At 41.0% G+C, this 23,736-nt stretch overlaps 1 protein-coding gene across 1 annotated transcript in view; it reads right to left on the bottom strand.

Moving 5' to 3' along the window:
• Nucleotides 1–23,736, bottom strand: part of LOC126106664 (uncharacterized) — a 205,609-nt gene that overhangs the window by 23,138 nt on the left and 158,735 nt on the right. Inside the window, exons 6-7 of the mRNA XM_049913029.1 lie at nt 22,712–22,877; nt 3,682–3,771 (exon numbers count right to left, since the gene is read on the bottom strand). Of these exons, the coding sequence (XP_049768986.1) occupies nt 3,682–3,771; nt 22,712–22,877 (256 nt within the window). The remainder of the gene's footprint in view (nt 1–3,681; nt 3,772–22,711; nt 22,878–23,736) is intronic.

Below are 23,736 nucleotides of genomic sequence, written 5' to 3'. Positions count from 1 at the left end.
CTTTTCTTATAGCTTTTGTCGATTTTTTGTAACCTTTTTGTTTGCTTTCAGCATGTTGTCTTCATTCTTTATTGTGATGCTTTTGTGGTGTAAATTTCTCGTTTCCATGTCTTCTTTATGATTTCATTCCTTTAATTTACTTTCTGCTTTGTCTTTTGTCACATTCTCTACCGACATTCTACTGGATTCGATTTTATTTTTCGTTGCATCAATTAAAGTCGTTTCCTGGACGCCATGTTCACTCTGTTTAATATTACTGACCGGCAAACGAAAATGTACGGCTCCAGAGACTCTTTCAAGTCTGAAACATTTGTAATGGGTAAATGCAGACTTAAGTGACTAGTTGGGAGTTGGGAGTTGAACCCAGGTCTGCTGCTCACTAGAACCACTACGCCACCATGACACAGTGGCTTCGCAAAACACCATGGGCTACCTTAGCACCCCTCCCTCCTCAATCCAAATTCCCATGCAGGCCTCAGCCTGCTCAGTACTTCCCCTAAACCCAAACAGTATTGAATAGGTTTTCCAACAGTATTGGAACAGTACATGAGCATCGAACGAAACAAGGGATCCTGCCTGAAACCCAGGCATACATGCTTTAAGCAAATGAAATTATATGGTTCGAAAAAGCCCGCACGAGCAGCGAGACCCCAAAGGACACCTAATATTACAGGAGTAAAATCAAGCGGTTATGATGTCATGGTGTTCCGTGCAAAGCACAGACAGATGGTCAGACACACGGTCTGGTAAACTGAGGAATCGGTAAACTGATAAGCAGATAATCGAGGTTTTGCTCTTTGTCTGGTTCTCTGCTGTTACACACCTTAAGATTCGAGCGGGAATGTATTCAACCATGTGGCTTGATCTTAGGTCCTGAAACCGGCTGAGAAAACTACTCGCTCACTACAGTTTTCAATCACGCGATTTGCTTTACACACTGAACAGCACAAATAATAGATAATTGCACTCCATATTTTGACGTGTTCAAAGTCAACTAAATAAAGAAAATAAATACCAACACTCTGTTTTTAAACATTTTTACATAACCTCTTCCGAAAAACATCCCCACCTACAGCGGTAATGGGAAGTCTCCCTCCCACTGTACTTTTATAAATTAATAAGTCACATATCTAACAAATTTCTTTGACATTTATGAACGTATGCCTGAGACACACTTAAAGGTCACGTACAGTGCTCTTTTCCACGCAGGAAATAACAAGTCAAGTTCTAGTTCTTAAGGAATTGGACTCGCGTGGTTAAAACAGCATTAAACTCTTGATTACTGTACAAATGAGTTTATGTGTGAAATATTTGACGTCGGGAATGTCAGCGAGGGAAAGCGTAGAAAAATTTTGAAATTACGTTTAAAATTTGTTGGAATTGGCTAAGTGCTCTCGTTATCAAACAGTGGATTAGTGTACTCTGGGTAACTTTAACTTAATTTTATGGAAACCTAGTTTTTCAGGTGTCTCATTCATTGGTGTATGTGGATACTATCTGCAAAATATGCTGCAAAAATGTTACTAGTAAAGAAGTTACAAATTAAAACGTCATGCCTGATGTGGCAGATTTTCATGCATGACAATATTTGTGCTGTTATATGTCCTGAACTTTGTGTTGAAGAGTTATATGACTTTTCAGGCACATTCTGTGTTATACACTCCTGGAAATGGGAAAAAGAACACATTGACACCGGTGTGTCAGACCCACCATACTTGCTCCGGACACTGCGAGAGGGCTGTACAAGCAATGATCACACGCACGGCACAGCGGACACACCAGGAACCGCGGCGTTGGCCGTCGAATGGCACTAGCTGCGCAGCATTTGTGCACCGCCGCCGTCAGTGTCAGCCAGTTTGCCGTGGCATACGGAGCTCCATCGCAGTCTTTAACACTGGTAGCATGCCGCGACAGCGTGGACGTGAACCGTATGTGCAGTTGACGGACTTTGAGCGAGGGCGTATAGTGGGCATGCGGGAGGTCGGGTGGACGTACCGCCGAATTGCTCAACACGTGGGGCGTGAGGTCTCCACAGTACATCGATGTTGTCGCCAGTGGTCGGCGGAAGGTGCACGTGCCCGTCGACCTGGGACCGGACCGCAGCGACGCACGGATGCACGCCAAGACCGTAGGATCCTACGCAGTGCCGTAGGGGACCGCACCGCCACTTCCCAGCAAATTAGGGACACTGTTGCTCCTGGGGTATCGGCGAGGACCATTCGCAACCGCCTCCATGAAGCTGGGCTACGGTCCCGCACACCGTTAGGCCGTCTTCCGCTCACGCCCCAACATCGTGCAGCCCGCCTCCAGTGGTGTCGCGACAGGCGTGAATGGAGGGACGAATGGAGACGTGTCGTCTTCAGCGATGAGAGTCGCTTCTGCCTTGGTGCCAATGATGGTCGTATGCGTGTTTGGCGCCGTGCAGGTGAGCGCCACAATCAGGACTGCATACGACTGACGCACACAGGGCCAACACCAGGCATCATGGTGCGGGGAGCGATCTCCTACACTGGCCGTACACCACTGGTGATCGTCGAGGGGACACTGAATAGTGCACGGTACATCCAAACCGTCATCGAACCCATCGTTCTACCATTCCTAGACCGGCAAGGGAACTCGCTGTTCCAACAGGACAATGCACGTCCGCATGTATCCCGTGCCACCCAACGTGCTCTAGAAGGTGTAAGTCAACTACCCTGGCCAGCAAGATCTCCGGATCTGTCCCCCATTGAGCATGTTTGGGACTGGATGAAGCGTCGTCTCACGCGGTCTGCACGTCGAGACGTCCAGCACGAACGCTGGTCCAACTGAGGCGCCAGGTGGAAATGGCATGGCAAGCCGTTCCACAGGACTACATCCAGCACCTCTACGATCGTCTCCATGGGAGAATAGCAGCCTGCATTGCTGCGAAAGGTGGATATACACTGTACTAGTGCCGACATTGTGCATGCTCTGTTGCCTGTGTCTATGTGCCTGTGGTTCTGTCAGTGTGATCATGTGATGTATCTGACCCCAGGAATGTGTCAATAAAGTTTCCCCTTCCTGGGACAATGAATTCACGGTGTTCTTATTTCAATTTCCAGGAGTGTATTTTAATACTGTCTGCAAAAGCCATTACGAATGGAGTCAGTATTAAAGAAGCAATAAATTTAAAAGTTCCTGTCCTAATTGGCAGTTTTATTGCCGGAATAGCAAAAGTGCAAAAAGTGATAATTTTTTCCTTATCATTGAAGGGAGTGGGGAAGTCAGGAGAAAAAGTTTCAAAAGTTTGAAATTACATTTTGAATTTGATCGCAAGTCACTAAGTGCTCCCATTCTCAAATAGTGGACGAATACAGTCTGGATATTTGTGCAGCATATCACACTTCTTTTTCTCGCCCACACTCACTGACTCAGCCATTTGAGAGGTTGGTGGTTGTTACTCCCATAAGCTTCAGGCTAGATAGGAAGCGATATGGGTACCAAATTTGGTTGAAATCAATACAGTAACTTTGGATATGTTGCAAACACATTTTTTTTTAAAAAATTCATGCAGTAGTTTATGAGATGTTGAACATACATACATAATACATACATACATACACACTTACATTTTTATTAGTTGACCATAACACTCAGTTGCAGCTCTCATAAGATGTACTGTGAATGTGGAAAACGTGCACATCGAGTGACGGAACTCACCGCATGAGAGAGACGGTGGGGTCGCCAGGTGGAGGAGTGTGGCAGGCGGCAGTGTCTGGGCGAGCCTCGCTGTGTGCGGCGGCTGGGGGGCTGCAATGACAGACAGACAGACGCGCCATGGGAAGCATATTCACGTGGCGACCAGAGGGCACACCGTTACGGACAGTATCGCTGAGGGACTCTCCACAAACACACGTGACAGAACACACACTGCCCGAGAAAATAGTGGGCTGGCTAATATGACTGAGTAATCATTGAAGTAATCAGTTTACACACTGCCTCTTACCAGTTGCTTAGCATACCAAACATGAATTTGCACAAAATTACAGAACGAAGTAAAGACACGCACAAGTTTCGACAATGAAGCTAAAGTGATACGCATCAGCTGGACGGCCCAGTTTGAATACATAACAAAAACAATCACAGGGAAATTAAAACTGCAAATACCTTTAAATGTACATAATGCGGCACTATTATAAAAAATTATATTATACAAAATATATTTATGTTACCTTCATCAAACAGAGTTCACATTTGAAACTGAATGCTTTCATACACACGAAACTAAATGTAAAATGAATATGCCACGCTTTGCTGTAGTACATGTGCAATCATGGAACTCCTCAAAAGTGTGCACAACATGTACTGAGCTGTAAATATGTCAACTCTGTCATGACCAATGAGAAATGGAACACTTGGAGCTTGACTGTGTCAAGACTCCATTATTTACATTACAAATCGTTTGACTGATCTGATGTGGCCTGTTACAACTACCTCTCATGTACCAGCCTCTTCCACTCAAGATGACACCACAAGGTCCTAGATTAGTTATGAGACGAACTCCAATCTCTGTCTTCCCCTGCAGTTTCTAACTTTTACAGCTCCCTCAGGTACCATGGAAGTTACTCACTGATGTCTTTAACGCAAGCCAACCATCCCGTCCCATCTTATTTTCAATATTTCACATACAGTCCTCTCCTTGACGTTTCTGTGCAGAACCTAATTTCTTTTCACGTCGGGTCACCTAAATTTCAACACCCACCTTCAGCACCACATCTCAAACCCTTGCATTCTCTTGTTTTCCATAGCTAAGCACCATACAATGTTGTGCCCCAAATGTGTATTATCTGACATTTATTCCTCAAATTACCACCGACGTTTGATGTTACTGAACTGCTTTTGGCCAGGAATCCTACCAATGCCTGCTGGAGTCACCTTTTTATGCCCTCCTTTCTTGATTGTTATTGTAGTTCACTTGTAGCAAAATTTCTGCTCTTTGTCAACTTCGTGGTCTCCATTGTTGATGTCAAGTTTATTGCAAATCTGATTTCTGCTGCTCATCATTACTTTTGACTTTCTTCCGTTAACTTTCAGTCCACAATTCGAGTCGAGCGAGGTGGCGCATTCGTTAGCACACTGGACTCGCATTCGGGAGGACGACAGTTCAATTCCGCGTCTGGCCAACCTGATTTAGGTTTTCTGTGATTTGCCTAAATAGCTCCAGGCAAATGCTGGGATGGTGCCTTTGAAAGGGCACGGCCGACTTCCTTCCCTGTCCTTCTCTAATCCGATGAGATCGATAACCTCGCTGTTTAGTCTCCTCCCCCAAACACCCCCTCCATAATTCGTGCTCCTTAGACTTACTTCTATTCAAGAGGTACTGCCATTTTTTCTAAGTTTCATTGAGGATAATAACGTCATCAGCAGTATCGTTTCACCTGTAAGCTTAATCATATTCATTTAACTTTCTTTTATTTACGTCATTGTTTTTCCGATGCACTGATTGAACAGTAGGATACAATGACTACATCCCTGTCTTATACATTTTCTAATCTGAACACTTCATTCTTCATACTCCATTCTTATTTCTCCCTGTTGTTTCTTGTACGTATTGCGTAATACCCATCTTTCCCCATAGCTTACACTTATTTTCCTGCTTTACTTCAAGAAACTTTTTTTCTAGGATGACAAATCCTGTGAACGAATCTTGATTTTTCTTAAGTCCTACCTCCATTATGAAACGGAACCTCAGTACTGCCTCCCTGTTGAGTTTACCATTCCTAAAGCCAAAATAGTCATCTAACAGACTCTCAACTTTTTTTGTGGTGTACACTATTCTTGTTAGCAACTTGTAGGTTTGAGCATTTAAGCTGACTGTATAATAGATGCTCTTATCTTAGATCAGGTGGTATGTCTCCAGACTCATATGTTCTACAAACCAACTTCGGTTCTCTTTCCCCAATAATTTTTGAAATCCCACCAAGCCCTATTTCGTTTTCTACCTGTTATCAGAGGTTTCCTCCCTACTGTAGAGGCCTTAAGTGTTCTCTTGTGATCATTTAGCTCTCTTCTCTGCATTTAAGAATCAAATTCTTCTTGCTTTTTTACTGTTGACACCACAGTTTTTAATTTCACTGAAGGTTGTACTGATTTGTCTATATAGTGATTCAGTTCCTCTCATAACCATTGCTACTTCGATGTCTTCCCATTTTTCCTGCTGCCACTTTGCTGTGACATCCCTGCACTTCCTATTTATTTCATTCCTAAGTAACGTAAATGCTGTATTACTGTGTTTCCCTGAACACTTCTGTACTTTCGTTTTCTTCAGTCCACTGAAGTATTTCTGAACAGCTATCGATGATCGGTTCAGGGACAGGTAAACATATGGGTGAGACATTACTCCTGGTTATGTGATAACATCGAAACTTATATGCAGTGAGATAGTAATGTCAGTCCAAGCCAAAACTATCTCATCACTTCCATCTCATCACTTCCATCACTTCAAGTGTCAGGTTACGCAGTCAGGTGACTTACAATCATGATCACCCCCCACTCCTCTCCACTAGAGCAACCACCAGCACGTGTATGTGGACCATTCATGTCACTGAGAGGAACCGTCGCCCCTGCTCCCTCTCCTGCTCCCCCTGAATAAATAGTAGCACATGGAAATGGTGGGAAGGCTCTCCCATCGACTTATCTCTCTCTGCTACTAGAAACGCAATAAAATGATAGGAAACCCAATAGACCTAGCTCCCCCTTTACTTCCTTTACGTGTCAGTTGTATAGGCCTGTTCAGTCGAGGTCTGTGCTGCATGGGGAGAGTTTCAGATTTTGTTATAAATAATAATTTCATAGTGAAATGGTTTGAAAATAACATTGATCTAAGAAACTAGTTTTATAGTTTATTATTAACAGTTTCTTATTTTCAGTTCAATTTTTCCAATAATTTTTATTGTTTATTTACTACTTTTTTTCTTTTATTTAAAACCTATTTGTTTCTGATGACATATCTCATGATTTTTTACAAAATTATTTTGTTATCATTAAATGCTAATTTTTTCAGTTTCTTTGTTGATGTATTTACATGGCTATTTTTTTACATATATAATCCCTTGGATTTAGTAGCAAATTTTTATTTTTTCTGATAGCTTATAACTATCACAAACATTTATTGCTGTGCACACTTCTTACTCTTTTATACAATATGTTTTCTGTCTGATCATTCTATATCCACTATTTACATTTTATTTCTGATGACTCTATATACAATATTTACATTAAATCACTTCTTATTATGTAATATTTACATGGGAAATGAAGACTAGCAGCAGCAATTGAGGACCAACCCACCTCCACCCTCTCACCACACACACATATGACTATGACAAGTGGTTCACCCGACTGTTATGCGCACACTTTCACATACACATCAACTATTTACAAGTAAATATACAGCCATCCACTCAATTGCTCTAGCAAATAGTGCGAGTACAGTAGGGTGCCGATGCAGTCCCTACAGATGAATAACTGACAGCCTTACTTTCACACATACTGTGCAGTATGTTCCTCATGAGCTCTTGACTGAAATATTACCTGCATCACATTTGGAGCAGAGGCAACCCCCTCAAGTGGGCACGTCCTGTAATCTTCAATCGTGAGAGCCTTTGAGGCAGCACTATGCACATCCAAAGCCCTGCTCTGGATGGCATCTACATCTATGTGGCATGTGTACATTTTGGATGCGAGCCCTACACGTTCTACAATCTGCAATCCGTTCACCCTGTCATCCATCAGGCCAATAACCTTCTAATTTTGAGCTGTCATTACAAGAAGCCACATATACAGATGTGTCAGATGTTTCAGGGTTGTGCCCAAGTACTAATATGGATTGCAGCCTTTCACCCAGTAGATGAACCTGTTTATACCCATATAATGTACGCTGGGATCAGCGAAGTTTGACATCGCAAAGTAACAGTGCAAGCAGTACATGGGGCGTCCAAAACTCATATTCTGGCAGACAGGCTTTGTGAATCGCATGGAAACCCTGGACTTCTCCATGGTGACTACTCCTTCATTGAAGATGGTGACCCATTTCAAATTTGGTGTGGCAATGAAACTGCTTGTGCCAAAACGCCCATCCCCCGTAAAGCAAATGAATTTCACAGTATTTTCTTAACATTTTCCATGGTGTTTCCAAAAATAGAATTGTTCATTAACTTGTAAAAAAATCACGTCATGGTGTTAAAATCATGAACTCCTTCAATCAGCAATGCTGTTTGAGAAGGTGCCACTAGTTATACGAAAAAGTTCCATCCCCAACCTCAGACACTGCTGAAAGTCTCTGACTAGCAGACATATTGCTGCTTGTTCCCTAGCATTCTGAACACATTTGTGACAGAACCATTATGTGGGACTAGGCACTCTGGATACAGTAGCTAGGTGCTGTGTGCATCATACAAACTCTTACAAACTGATGGGATATGCCAGATCTACCTCCAAGACATGTCCTCCACCAAGATCCACGGGCACATCACAGAATTTTGCTTTGGTATAGTGATTTCCCTTTTCAACAGCCAATGGAACTCTCAGTGGTAGCTTTTGTTGTGTGGCGTACCTGCTGAGATTGTTTACATCCAAGTAAAGGATGTAACTTAAATCGTCAGACGGCCTGTACTCTTCCCATTCTTTCATGGGTTATTCATCTTCTCATACCTGCATATGCATTGGCAAAGTCCACCACCCATCTAGCATCTGAAGAAGAACAGCTTGTCAACTTCAACCAACAGTTCAGTGTTTACACATCTCCCTTAACATCTCATCCCTTCAAATCCCTGGAATGGTGCAGTACAGGGCAGGATCCATATAATATGTGCCCAGTCATACATCAAGAACTTCTCGAAAATATTGAGCAAGTGTACATCAGTTTTCATTTACAATCTAGTATAGTCTCTCACATCGAGGATGCTGATCTCCTGCCAAACATTTATAGCATGCTAATATCTCCCATCTGTTATGACTTTATTAGTTTACTGGAGATTGTGGTTACATCTGGGACTGTGGTTTCATGGAATATCCCTAATGAAGCCACCAGAAGCTGAAACTTTGCATCATTGGGTTATGTGGTTGTGATGAAATGCATGTCCTTCTGAAGCGTTGTCTCAGCAAGTTTCCAATGAGACACGTGCATGAAGAGATACTGACATCAAAATACTTAAAACCGAAATCATCTAAGAGGTGAGCATGAAAATGAATATTGCACGTTACATGGTAGTAGGCAAGCGATTTGGCTGCCTCGAGTTGGCATGAGAGAGGTGAATTTGCTTTAGTAGCTGAAGATACCTTATAGCCCAACGGCTGAGGGAGCATTGCAGCTGGTGTGCTAGGTGAGAGAGGTACACAGGCTAGAAACGAGACTGGATATGGGCAAATCCTAGGATGGAGAATTTTGACGATGCTCGGTTGCTTAAGGGGACAGACAATGCTCCAAGAAATACTGGAGTGTCAGACAATCTTAAAGATGGCTAAGTTTAAACTCTTTCAAATCCGGCAATAATTCACGGCCGAATACTAAAGCAAATCTGAATGCATCTTTGATGTCTTAAAAATAAGACACATCAAATGACACAATATTTTCAATATCTTTAAAACTAATTCACAGTGAGTAAACATTTACACCATTAACCTTTGAATTTACAATTTCTAAACTCTTCATACAATCAGCAAACAATATCTCACGAAGAACCAACTGTGTGCGAGGTCGCAAGTTCAATTCCTAATTTTATTTTACAAGTCTAGTTCAGTAGGACCGAACTGAGGAGCAAATTTCCAAATTACAACATAAAAGTAATTACAGAAAAAATAAAATACTTATGAAGCCGAAAATATACAAGCCATAAGCTTAAGTAAACGTAATCAACAATACAACAAAGGAATCAGCTTAATTTTTCATGTAACTCCTTGACAGAATAAGAGGAGTGACCCATGAGGAAACTCTTCAGTTTCGTTTTGAAAGTGTGTGGAATACTGTTAAGATTTTTGAAATCTTGTGGTAGTTTATTGAAAATGGATGCAGCAGTATACTGCACACCTTTCTGCACAAGAATCAAGGAAGAGCGATCCAAATGCAGACTGGATTTCCGTCTAGTATCAACTGAGAGAAAGCTGCTAATTCTTGGGAATAAGCTGATATTATGAACAAGAAGCGACAGTAAGGAATACATATACCCCCTGATAGGCCAATGTCATAATACCCAGACTAGTGAACAAGGGTCGAGAAGAGGTTCGTGAACTTAAACCATTATTGCCCAAACTGCCCACTTCTGGGCCAAAAATATCCTTTGAGAATGGGAAGAGTTACCCCAAAATATTATACCACACGAGATAAGTGACTGAAAAATAAGTAAGGTAGACTAATTTTCGTGTCGAACGATCACTTACTTCAGATAATGTTAGAATAGTAAAAATGGCTGCATTAATTCTCTGAACAAGATTCTGAATATGACACTTTCCACGACCGTTTACTATCTGAATACCTAGAAATTTGAACTGTTCGGTATCATCAATCATATGTTGATTCTGTGAAATTAATACGTGGCGTTTTGTTGAATTGTGTGTTAGAAATTGTAAAAATTGAGTCTCACTGTGATTTAGCATTAGTTTATTTTCCATAAGCCATGAACTATCTCATGTACTGCACTATCTGAAACAGAGATAATGTTGCACACAACATCCTTCACGACCACGCTAGTGTCATCAGGGAACAGAAATATTTTAGAGTTACCCGTAACACTAGAGGGCATACCATTTATATAAATAAGGAACAGGAGTGACTCCAACGTGGATCGCTGGAACATCCCCCATTTGACTATGCCCCACTCAGGCCCCACATCACAGTCATTCTCAATACTGTAACGATCTTTTGCTGTCTGTTGCTAAAGTAAGAGGTGAACCAATTGTGAGCTACTCCCCGTATTCCACAATGGTCCAACTTATGGAGTAATATTTTATGATCAACACAATCAAACGACTTAGTTAAATCAAAAAAATATGCCTAGCGTTCGAAACCTTTTGTTTAATCCACCCAATACCTTACACAGAGGGAGAGAATATAGCATTTTCAGTTGTTAAATCAATTCTAAAGCCGAATTGTTCATTTGATAACAAATTATGTAATATAATATGATCAATTATCCTTACATACACAGCCTTTTCCATCACTTTAGCAAACACTGATGGCATAGAAATAAGTCTAAAATTGTTTACAATATGCCTTTCTTCCTTTTTATAGAGCAGCTTTGCTACTTTTACTTTAATCATTCAGAAAACTAACCATTGTTAAAGAAAAAATTACAAATGTGGCTAAGTACAGAGCTAACATGTGCAGCACAGTACTTCAGTATCCTGTTAGAGACTCCATCATATCCATGAGAGTCCTTAGTCTTCAGTGATTTAATTATTTACTCAATCTCCCCCTCGTCTGTATCAAGGAAGAGTATGTCAGACATCAGTCTCGAAAGGCATTTTCCAAGAGGGTATATGATTCCCTGTAGAAACTACGTTTTTATATAATTCGCCAGCAATGCTCAGAAAATTATTGTTAAATACTGTACATATATCTGATTTACCAGTAACAGAAATACTCGCATTTTTACTACGAACTGACTTTACGTTGTCTGTTGACCAGACACTTCCTTCGCAACTGACCACATGGTTCTAATTTTATCCCGTGAATTATCTGTTCTATTTGCGGACCACATACTCTCTGCCTTCCTAATAACATTTTTAAACACCTTAAAATACTGTTTGTAATGAGCTACTGTAGCTTGATCGTGGCTACTTCTAACATTTTCATATAATTCCCAATTTGTTCTATATGATATTCTTATCCCACTAGTCAGCCACGCAGGCTGCTTTTTACTGCTAATGGAAAGCATCTCTCAAAGAGCATGAGAGATGTGTTAAGGAAAGCATTATATTTGTTATCTATGTTATCAGCAGTATAAACATCCTGCCAATCGTTTTCCTTGACGTGGTTGAAAGAACTCTCTATTGCTGTTGGATTAACTTTACTACATAGATTGTAATTATATGTAAAATTTGTTTGAGCACAAAAGCCTTTCAGTGTTAAAATTTGTGCATCGTAGTCTGAACGACCATTCTCCCTTTTACTAACAGAATGCCCATCTAGTAATAAATAATGAATAAATATATTGTCTATGGCTGTGCTACTGTTCCCCTGCACCCTAGTTGGAAAAAACACAGTCTGCATCAAATCATATGAATTTAGGGGATTTACCAACATCCTTTTTCTTGCACTATTATATACAAAATTAATATTCAAGTCACCACATATAATTTCTGGTACTTCCTCTACAGTGCATCAAGATCCCTCTCTAGCTTGAGCAGAAATGCTCTGACGTCAGAGTTAGGGGCCCAATAAACAACAAAAATTAGAAGTTTAGTTTCGCTAAATTCAACTGCCCCTCACAACATTCAAATATCTGTTCAGTGTAGTGCTATGATACGTCTATGGATTCAAATGGCAAACTATTTTTCACGTACATGGCCGCTCCAAACTCCGCAAAGAATTCCTTGAAAAACTGCCAGTTAATCTGTATTCTGGTAGACAAAGAATAGTAGTTGTTTTAGTAGGTATGACATTTACTGTGTTCTGTAGTTGGCGATGTTATTCTGCTAACACAAAGCAGGAGGTTATTCCAGTCATGTTCCTCCTACTGAGAAGAACTTAGAGAAAGTAGTTAAATGATGGAGTGGGACAGAGAGGATTTTGCTGTGATGGGAATGAGTTTTCAGCCATGTTGTTCAGGTAAGAGCGTTAAAGTCCAGGGGAGGTATGAGGGACACTGCACATTGATAAGACAGTACAGAAGCCAGAAGGTATGGAAATCTCTGCACTTGTTTATACACAGCCAGAATAGCTGTGCATAAGATGATGAAATATGAGTACAGAGTTGAACATCACAGATATCATGAATACAGGTGTTCATAACAAGTTCCAGGCGCAATGAGCTTTCTTGGAAAGGTCTTGCCAGATAACAACGCTGTAATCAGTAACTCAATGTATGGGTGTTTGTAGAAATTTTCTCGTCATAGGAAGAGGAAATAGTTTTTTCATATCAGCGCACACTCCGCTGCAGAGTGAAAATCTCATTCTGGAAACATCCCCCAGGCTGTGGCTAAGCCATGTCTCCGCAGTATCCTTTCTTTCAGGAGTGCTAGTTCTGCATCGTTCGCAGGAGAGCTTCTGTAAAGTTTGGAAGGTAGGAGACGAGATACTGGCAGAAGTAAAGCTGTGAGGACGGGGCGTGAGTCGTGCTTCGGTAGCTCAGATGGTAGAGTACTTGCCCGCGAAAGGCAAAGGTCCCGAGTTCGAGTCTCGGTCGGGCACACAGTTTTAAGCTGCCAGGAAGTTTCAGCTTTTTATAGATTTGTAGAACATGTAGAGATGCTGACGCCTTCTTACACATTGCAGTTATGTGCTCAGTCCAGTTTAGATTTTCATCCGTATTATTCAGACTTTTTTCTGAAGCGGAAACGTTGATATTTGTCCCATTTGTGGTCAAAGATGGTAGGGATTCCCAGTATTTTGGGATAATTAGCCTATAATGACCAACCAGTATCTCCAGGGTTTTGATTGGATTGAGCTTTAACCTTATACCCAGTGTCCATTCTGGCAGTGCACACACGGCAGTATTGAGGTTCTTGATCGCAGTCTTCAGATTTATTTGTTTTGCACTTGCAAGAAATTTAATATGCTACGTCAGTGTCAGAGGCTTTTTGAAGTCTAAGAAGCACACAGTAGTTGGCTCTTGTGCATCGGTGGCAAGATTCAGGTCATACGTTATCTTCATTAATGCAGATGTTATACTTCAATATTTATGGAAGCCTGATTGGTATTCATCTAGTCGGTTGTTTGTAGGTAGGTGGTTTATTAGCCGGTCATGGACTATATATTTTAAGGAATTAGAGAGTGCAGGAAGAATGTAAATAGGTCGGTAATTGGAGGGAGCTGTGGCAACGCCTATTAAGATGGTGGCTTAACCAGTCCTTGTTTCCAGGCCTCAGGGTTGAAGATACCTCATAGTGGGCATAAATTGGTCAGTAATAAGCTTTGTCGTTTCGACTGTGATACCATCATGTCCAGTAGATGTTGATCTGATTCGCATGATGGCTTTTTTGACGGTCACAATTTTTCATGGCTGAAGTCGTTTAGCCCCGTGAAGTAATACATGAGTCTCTGTTTTGTTTGTGGTTCAGTTGTGGTTGTAGGTAAGAAGTGCTGGTTCAGTTCTTTGACTAGGGACAATGGGATCAGCTGCAGTTTTTCCTTTGTCTATACCGAGACCATGCATTTGTGTTGTCGTTGAGACAGCTCTTCTCGGTTAATGTATGGGCACGTGTGAGCTTTGAATTTCTCATGCTTGACTAACTTTTCCATTTCTGCTTGTAAGCTATATGATTTTCAGGCATGGGGTGTAATTTGTATGCCTGATTTGCAGCATCTCTGAGATTCATGAGCTGTTTTAGTTCTTCAGTTATCCAAGATTCAGGTTACTTCTTACTTTTATGGTCTTTGGAGGAGCATACTTGTCATACAACTAAGTTCGTTGTGAATCCATGAAGTTTTTCATTTACACCTGAGAAGAGAATGAAAGATGTCCCCCACACTATTTATTGTGTCTCAGTTGCAAGTTTGGATAAACTAATGCATTTGAAGTCTCAGTATTCTGTCAGTTGCTTTTCCCTTCGGGGATATTCCAGTGAGTTCATCTGAAAATTAAGTCATGCACACACATGCCAGGGGCAGATATCAGAGAGGTAGAAATTACTCTGAGGATTTTGTTGGAGATATATTAGTGAGAGTAGAACAAGCTGAAGTAGCAACTCATTTGAAGACGAAAGCATCCGCTCATATTTCACACTGAATGGATTATTGTATAAAAACATATGCTGGTGTCACTATCTATAATCATCTGATTGTGAACCGATTCCAGACTTGAAAGAGCAGTTTCAAAGTAGATAAGCCCGACTACTTTAGGAGGATTGTAAATGACTCATATCAGGTATTAGGTGATTAACCATAGCGCCTGTATGCACCTATTCCACCCCTCTGTCACATCTTCTAACGGTGTCTGAGGTCATTAGTCCCCTAGAACTTAGAACTACTTAAACCTAACTAACCTAAGAACATCACACACATCCATGCCCGAGGCAGGATTCGAACCTGTGACCGTAGCGGTCTCGCGGTTCCAGACTGACGCGCCTAGAACCGCACGGCCACACCGGCCAGCTAACGGTGTAGCTGGTTAAGGTTACTGGACTTGTGAAAATACTTAGTTTAATCCATGTCTCCAACAGAAATATTACATGGATGTATACGTCTTGAAATATGTAACAGAACTCAATATGAGTTGGCAGAGATTGGACAGTTTCATGTGCAATATGTAGCTTTGTGCACTCAGGTGCAAAGCTCACAAAAATTTTCGCTGCTGGATGTTAGCCACTCTGTGCCAGTGAGGGTGGAAGAACAAAACCTGGTGGACACTCTGTGATAGGAGAGCACAGGTTTCCAGAAATAAAAGCACTGGTACTTTCAGAGAGAAGGGAGATTGTATGGCCAAGACCAGCAGGTTTTGGCAGTGGTTACTAAACAGCTGACAAGTGTCAGGGACAGCAACTCACTAAACAGACCTAAAACGATTTGTGCCCAATGGTATTGAACACAAGCTAAACAGAATAAAAACAAATTGTACTATCAATGGTTATGATGATAAGTAACAACAGAGATATTGTAAATTGCTACGCAAAACTAGAAGCAAGACAGTAAATTAATTGCCTGAATGAAAACCCTGTCAGAGTAGTGAAGTAATAGTGAAATAAGAAACCACAAGTATAACGGTGTCGGAAGTATAAAAAATGAACAGAAAATATATAATTAGTACTAAAATTAAATCTAAACACATGCATGACAGACTGATCTTTTCTCCATTTTCCATCTTCACCATTATCCTGCTGTCATTTGCCCAAGTGTTTTGTAGCCACAATCTCAAGACTGAAGTATTCAAAAGCTTTAGCCTTTGAGAGTTGTGATCCTGCTATACTGTCAGACCTGACTTACGAGTTTCTTCTTCTCTGAAGGTATCAGATCTTTTCCTGTAAGACATGAACTTCACTGTTTTGGGTCTAGGTTTTGAAGATCCTGACGTCTTATGACGAACTCCATGACACCTGTCTGTATTATTCAGTGTCACCTGCAAGCCTAGCTTCTCTCAGTCAAGGCTGATATTTTAATCATCTTTATTCTCTCTGCTGTTCTCAGGAATCCTGAACTTTCTGAGATTATCGAATCTCTAGTACTGTTTGAGCCCATCAGATTTCTCGACCAGCTCCTGTTCGAGCAATTGTGCCCTATCCTCAGCTTCTTTTAAGGATCTGTTAATGCAGGAGTCTCGTTCACATTTGTCTCCAGGGTCTCCTGTATTTTGGTCATCACTACTCCAGTGACCCCATCAGTGATGGTCTGTACAACCATCCCGAGCGTGTCTTCTTGTGCCTGTAACATGACACTCAGCACGGGCTTCATTAATGTGGTGACGTCGGAGATGTTGGGTGGTGTGACCACGGCCCTTGGTGCTGGTTCGACTCCAGTACTGCCTCCCGACTGCCCGTTGGCGATTCTGCGTGTTGTTACACAGATAACCATTTTAAATTCAGTTTGAGGTTACATATTTTCAAAATGAAACGCTAAATGACACTAGTGTTTCGCAACACACTTCTCGTATAAAACAGCTTAAATGCTTAACAACACCTGCAAAATTCATGTGAAGTTTCGAGCAAAATTAACGGGTGTTATTCACTTGCTGCCAGCTTCTTTTCCATATAGGATTGTATTTCAGTACAGGTTCATACTGGTCTTTCATGCAGGCCCCATTATGCTGTTCAAAGAGTAAGAAGAGTTTACGGATGCTGTCAAGGCCTGTTGCATCAGATAATGCTGTCAAGGTATACCACACACATTTTAGTAGTGCACCTTTTGCAGATGTTTGGTAGCACAGAAGTCATCGACCTAAGTATTATGTCACTCAGTGCTGTGTTGGTAGGTAGTATCTCGATGGCATAGGATATGAAAGAGTCATTAAAATGAAAATACTGCGTTGGGCAGCGTGCTCAGTAAATGGGTGGTCCACCTGTTTCTTGGCCACAGTTTGTCTGTGGTCATTCATACAGACAGAAAGCTTGTTGGATGTCATACCTACGTAGAGTGCAGCACAGTGGTTGCAGCTTTACTTGTGGATCACATTATTGGATTCACAGGTAGCTTCTGATGGGACAGGTGTTTCTTGTGACTGGACTGGAGTAGGTGGCGGTGGAAGAACTGATAGGACAGGGATTGCATCCAGGTCTATTACAAGGCTATCAGCCATGAGGCAAGGGTCTTGGAGCAGGGGTTGTGTAGGTATGGACAAGGACATTGTGTAGGTTGGGTGGGCGGCAGAATATCATTATCAGAGGGATGGAAAGGATAGTGGGTAGGACATTCCTCATTTAAAGGCACGACGGGAGGTAGTCGAAACCATGGCAGAGAATGTGATTCAGTTGCTCAATTCCTAAGTGGTTCTGAGACACAAGGGGATTGCTTCCATGTGGCTGAACGGTGGGACTTTGAGAGGTCAGGGGTGACTAGACAGATCTATTTATGTATTTCTGTTCAAGGTTGGGAATGTAATTACAGTCTGTGAAGGCCACGGTCGGTTAGGCTGTATGGAAGGAAAATGTAGTATTTAGGTTCCTCTCCTCTATACTAGCTTTATCATACATAAATGAATTAGGTAACCATAAGCCATCAGAAATATATAATTTTGCTAATAAAACAAAGCTATACATATGTAACAAGAAAATAACTGTAACACATCAACAAAAATTAGTAAAAAGACTACAGGATGTATACATGGCAGAGAAGAAAAACGGTTTCTTAGGGATTTTCTGGTTAAAAATAAAATTCCGCAGAGGTGAAAATACACTTTTTCTGTGTTGACTGACAGAATACTTCCCCTCTGAACTGTAAAACTTATCAGTCCTTTGAATGGCAAAAGTTTTATACACCGGCATAGAACGTACCGGCCCTTTAGGACACGAAAATCAGCAAAAAAAGAAAAAAATTTAAAAACAAGAAAGAAAAAAAGTCGTTTTGGGAAGGTCTTTGATGTGCACCAACATGTACACTGCGTTTTTCAAGTTACAGAAATATCACTACGAATTCCACCAAACACAGCACGAAAGTTTCCGAAGCGTTGAAATCGATATGGTGATGCGTTTTCGTCAATCTCACCTCACGTCACGTGATTTAGCCAGCCAATGACAGCTGATATTCCGAGCATAGGACATGTGATGTGGTCAGCCAGCAGCAGAATCACTGTTAAGCAGCGCAAACGCACAAATAGAAAAAATTAATGGTTTAAATTACTATGTACAGCTAAAAGAATTATGATCTTTTTTTGCTTGTATTATCCTTTGAGAAATACCAAACACAGATGTGTCAGTAAAATTTTAAATAATTACATGAATGTCTGGTCTTCTGAATCCGAAATTTTGCGAAGTGGCTGCTCCTCAAAGTGTTAAGTTTTTAATGCTCTGTGATTTAAGAAATTCACTGCACATTCTTACACGTAACACAATCCAGTTTGCATAAAAGGAAAGTTATTTTGAAAGTAACGCTTCTCAAACCACCATTCACCAAATTTTCCTGCAATCTGTTGGAAATTAAACAGTTGTGAGTGGATTCTCGTCAAAAGATGTTCGTTGTTACGAAGTGTTGAACACTTTTCATCCTAAATCCTTTCCTTTGCCAAATTTTGCTGTCGGCAGACGTTTATGTGCAAACTGTGGTTTTTTTGTTGTAAATGGAGCATTTTCTTTGCAACTTAAGTTTTATTTTGGAGTTTTTCTTGCATTTGTCTGTTGTTGCTGCAGTATTATTTAGCAGCAGCAGGCTAAAGTAAAATTCTTTGTGAGAGTATGAGTTCTTACCAGTCAAAATTCCAAAAAGTTAATTGAAAACTAAAACAATGAAAAATACACGGAATTTTAAACAGTTCCCAGAATTCTGAAAACTTAGCATGTTTTTTCCTATTTTCTCCCAAATGAAAAAACTTGCAGCGGTTTCCCAGATTTCCCAGTTGTCCCACAGCATATACATCGTAAATTACTTTTGCAAGTTACTGTGTGCAGGAAATAACTTCATAGAACAATCCAATGAGATATGTTATCAGAAAAAATAGGAGTAGCTTTGTAAATAAAAGAAAATATTGTTAACAAATAATAAAAAGCTCTTGGAAAAAACTGTGTTGCAGAAAAGAAACTGTTAATAATAAACTATAAAATTTGTTTCTTATATCACGGTTGTTATTTCTAAATGCTTCCACTGTAGAATTACTGTTTATAAAATATATGAACCTCTCCCCATGATCACATACCTCAACCAAAGAGGCCTACACAGCCTTAGTTAGTTGTAAATGATGGCAAGAGAGAGGACGGGAAGATTGGTCCATTGGGTTTCCTACCATTTTATTGTGCTCCCATTGTCTCAGAGAGATTGGGGGATGGGAGGGGTTTCCCACAATTTTAATGTGCTCTTGTTGGTTCAGATGAGAGGGCAGGAGAGGGGAGCAGGCGTGGGGGTTCCACTCGATTACCTTCAATTGAACTCGACTGCTTGTCACCCAAATTGGTAACCTGAATCAGAAGTGACAAGATCGTTATCTTCAACTGAATTCTCCTTGCTATCCTACTACTTCTCATTACGACATTATCACACAGGGTGTTTCACAATTTATGATATATTCTTCTAGATGTTGTAAAGGGCACTTAGATCAACTCTTACATATAACCTCATATCTGGAAACGTCATCCAACCATGGCACAGAAGAGTTACTGGCACCAGTGCCTTTAAATGATTGTATATACAGGGCGAATCTCTGATAATATTACAAACTTTCTAGGATCATGGAGAAGGATAATTGTATCAATTTGAGGTAAGGGGGTCTCTACTTGAAAGGGACAAGTCAAAAGTAATAAGTGAAAACTGTTTTTGTATCTGCGACAGTGGAATACAGGCACTGGTACTGGTGTCGCTAAGATTGTAGAGTAGGCAACCTTCAGAGATGGTAGTATGGACTAAAACAAGGAAATGTGTCCAGCAAACATTGGCTCTAAAACGCATATCTTAAGAGCTATTAACACTTGTTCAATAGAGGAGATGTGTTTCAATGTAGCGAAGATGAACACGTGCTCATAGCTCATTGCTTTAGAGCCAATGTTTGCTGGACACGTTTCCTTGTTTTCGTCCATGGTACCACTTCTGAAAGTTATCTATCACACAGTCTTAGCGACAGTATTACCAGCACATTGCCAGATGTATCAGAATGATTTTCGTTTGTAACTTTCGACTCGTTCATAACAGGTGCAGGGATTACCTCAAGCCAAATGTCTGCTTGTGTCTGTGTATATGCGGATGGACATGTGTGTGTGTGCGAGTGTATACCTATCCTTTTTTCCCCCTAAGGTAAGTCTTTCCGCTCCCGGGATTGGAATGACTCCTTACCCTCTCCCTTAAAACCCAAATCCTTTTGTCTTTCCCTCTCCTTCCCTCTTTCCTGACGAGGCAACCGTTGGTTGCGAAAGCTAGAATTTTGTGTGTATGTTTGTGTTTGTTTGTGTGTCTATCGACCTGCCAGCGCTTTTGTTCGGTAAGTCCCATCATCTTTCTTTATATATATATATATATATATATATATATATATATATATATATATATATATATATATATATATATAAAGAAAGATGATGGGACTTACCGAACAAAAGCGTGGGCAGGTCGATAGACACACAAACAAACACAAACATACACACAAAATTCTAGCTTTCGCAACAAACAGTTGCTTCGTCAGGAAAGAGGGAAGGAGAGGGAGAGACGTTAGGATGTGGGTTTTAAGGCAGAGGGTAAGGAGTCATTCCAATCTCGGGAGCGGAAAGACTTATCTTAGGGGGAAAAAAGGACAGGTATACACTCGCACACACACACACATATCCATCCATACATACACAGACACAAGCAGACATGTCTGTTTATGTCTGTGTATGTGCGGATGGATATGTGTGTGTGTGTGCGAGTGTATACCTGTCCTTTTTTCCGCCTAAGGTAAGTCTTTCCGCTCCCGGGATTGGAATGACTCCTTACCCTCTCCCTTAAAACCCACATCCTTTCGTCTTTCCCTCTCCTTCCCTCTTTCCTGACGAAGCAACTGTTTGTTGCGAAAGCTAGAATTTTGTGTGTATGTTTGTGTTTGTTTGTGTTTCTATCGACCTGCCAGCGCTTTTGTTTGGTAAGTCTCATCATCTTTGTTTTTAGATATATTTTTCCCACGTGGAATGTTTCCCTCTGCCAGTACCTACAACTTAGAATCTCTGTAGCATCAGTGGATATCGTTTCCAGATGTGGGTGCCTGATCTTCTAAGTTCGCTCTACAACCTCTATCTAACAGGAAATTGCCAAACACCCTGCATCAGTAGAACTGATGTGTCACCTGATGCCCTTGATACATACTTTCCTTTGCATTTAACTTCTTTGTATCTATACTTGTATGCAACTTTGTTTTTAGATATGTCCAGTCCTCTTCACTTGAAAAGCCTATTGTGGTATTCGTTACCGCAGTATATTAGCTTTAAAGAAATTCAACTGTGGCTACCCGTTCGTTTGTAATTCTGTACTACAATTCTTTCACACTGACAATTCGTACTATTTTCTTCAGCCACAAGTCTACCCTTTACCATCACTAAATTGTTACATCGCCATGTATATCTGAGCTCTTGTACTTGACATTGGTTTGCTGTCCATTATAGTGAGAATAATCCAATAGCTTAACTGTTTGCAGTCACTCCATCTCTGCCCTACGTTCCTATTTCTGCCAAATCTTATTCCTGTTACACCATTTTCCACTGCTCTTTGTATTACCCATATTCATCGGACAAGAAGTCGTTGATTTCACCCCTATTGATTTCACTGACTCCCAGCACGTCTAGAACGAGATTTTGCTTTTATTCTCAAATTTATAGAATGTTACTCATTTTTTTATGTTCGCTCTAGCTTTTTCTCATTGGCATCCCTTCCTTGGTAGTTCCCTACCGGGTCCGAATGGGAGACTCATCATGGATGTTTTACCAATGGAGACTGTTTCTCAATTACGAGTCATATCTCTTATTGGTATGCGTTATACGTTTCTGCATCAGTGGTTTCCATTGCCTTATGCATCCTCAAGTGGTTGAGCACTGCTGATTGTTGCACCTTTCTTCTTCTGTTAATTGCTACCAAGGAAACAAATATGTTCCCAATCATGCATAAACCAAGCACAAGCAGAGCTATTAAGAAATGACATCTGCCGTCCAGAATGGGTGTGCAGGATGTAACTGTTTACAAAGCAACGAATGCATTTCTCAGCACGCTAGCGAAGTGTTCTGCTCGAAGACCAAAACGAAATGGCATAGCTCATTCTTAAAGTGGTTAAGAACAAACTGATAGTTGATAGAGCAAAATGAGAAATATTTAGTCATATTTCAGTTGCACAGATTGTTGAGGCCTTCGTTCCTTTCCCTGCTTTTTTCCACAACGTTATCTTTGTATGCAGCAAGGAGAGAGTCGCACCCTCATACCTGTGTTCTGGGGATGTCAACTCACTTTATGGGCACTATCTCACAGACGAAGGGCAGTTCCAGGTCGCAGCGCACGTCGTCGTAGAAGCCCCTGTCCGACAGCGCCAGGCAGTCCTCGGAGTCTTCTCGGGTCTTGTTTTTTGGCTCACCAGCCTTCCACACTTGAAATTCCATGTCTTTTAGGTGCCTGCCTGTGAAAAATAAAAAAGCTATGGACACTACAAATATGTTCAGATATGAAACAAAATATCACTGGGGCATAAACCTGCTATGAAAAAGACGGAATTCCTGTGACACATTATGAATACTTCCTCAGCCAGCTCTCACACCCAGCCTGCACAAAACACACACACACACACACACACACACACACACACACTAGTGGCACAGGCAGGCAAGAGAGAGGTGGGGGGGGGGGGGGGGGAACGAGGGAAGGAGTGAGGGAGGGAGGGGGGGAAGGATAGCAGCAGATACAAATTCTAAGACATGAGAGTTACATATCAGAGGAAATTCTTCAACATTTTATTACAATCAAAATAGGTAAAACGTAAACAAGGTCATGACATACAATGTAATTGTGGAAATCATCATAGTAGTAATAAAGCATTTAACATTCCTCATATATATATTGATTTATAGCCCATTCAGAATAACTGAAGATGTCATCAAATCTCGTCTTTGTTTTGAAACCTCCTAGAACGTTAATACTGTGTCCGGGACCACGACTTGAACCAAATACCTTTGCCATTCACACACAGATGTTTAACTAGTAAGACTATCCAGGCAGAACGTGACTCACCCTCACATCTTTTTATCCACCAATACCTCTGCTCTACCGTCCTAACTTCACCAGAGTTCTGTACACGTTGTGGGAACAGCAGTCCTGGAAGGAAGACTATTGTAGAGAAACGACTTAGCCACATATGATGGGATTATTTCCCGAGTGAGTTTATACTCAGCCGTGACGTGCCTGTGTGCCAGAGCAGCCTTGAACCCTGAACCTTTGCTTCTCATAGGCAAATGAATCAACAACTGATACAAGCAAATTAT

The sequence above is a fragment of the Schistocerca cancellata genome, chromosome 10 (assembly GCF_023864275.1).
Source record: "Schistocerca cancellata isolate TAMUIC-IGC-003103 chromosome 10, iqSchCanc2.1, whole genome shotgun sequence".
In the NCBI taxonomy this organism is placed as follows: Eukaryota; Metazoa; Arthropoda; class Insecta; order Orthoptera; family Acrididae; genus Schistocerca; species Schistocerca cancellata.
This window is presented reverse-complemented; position numbering and strand designations above follow the sequence as displayed.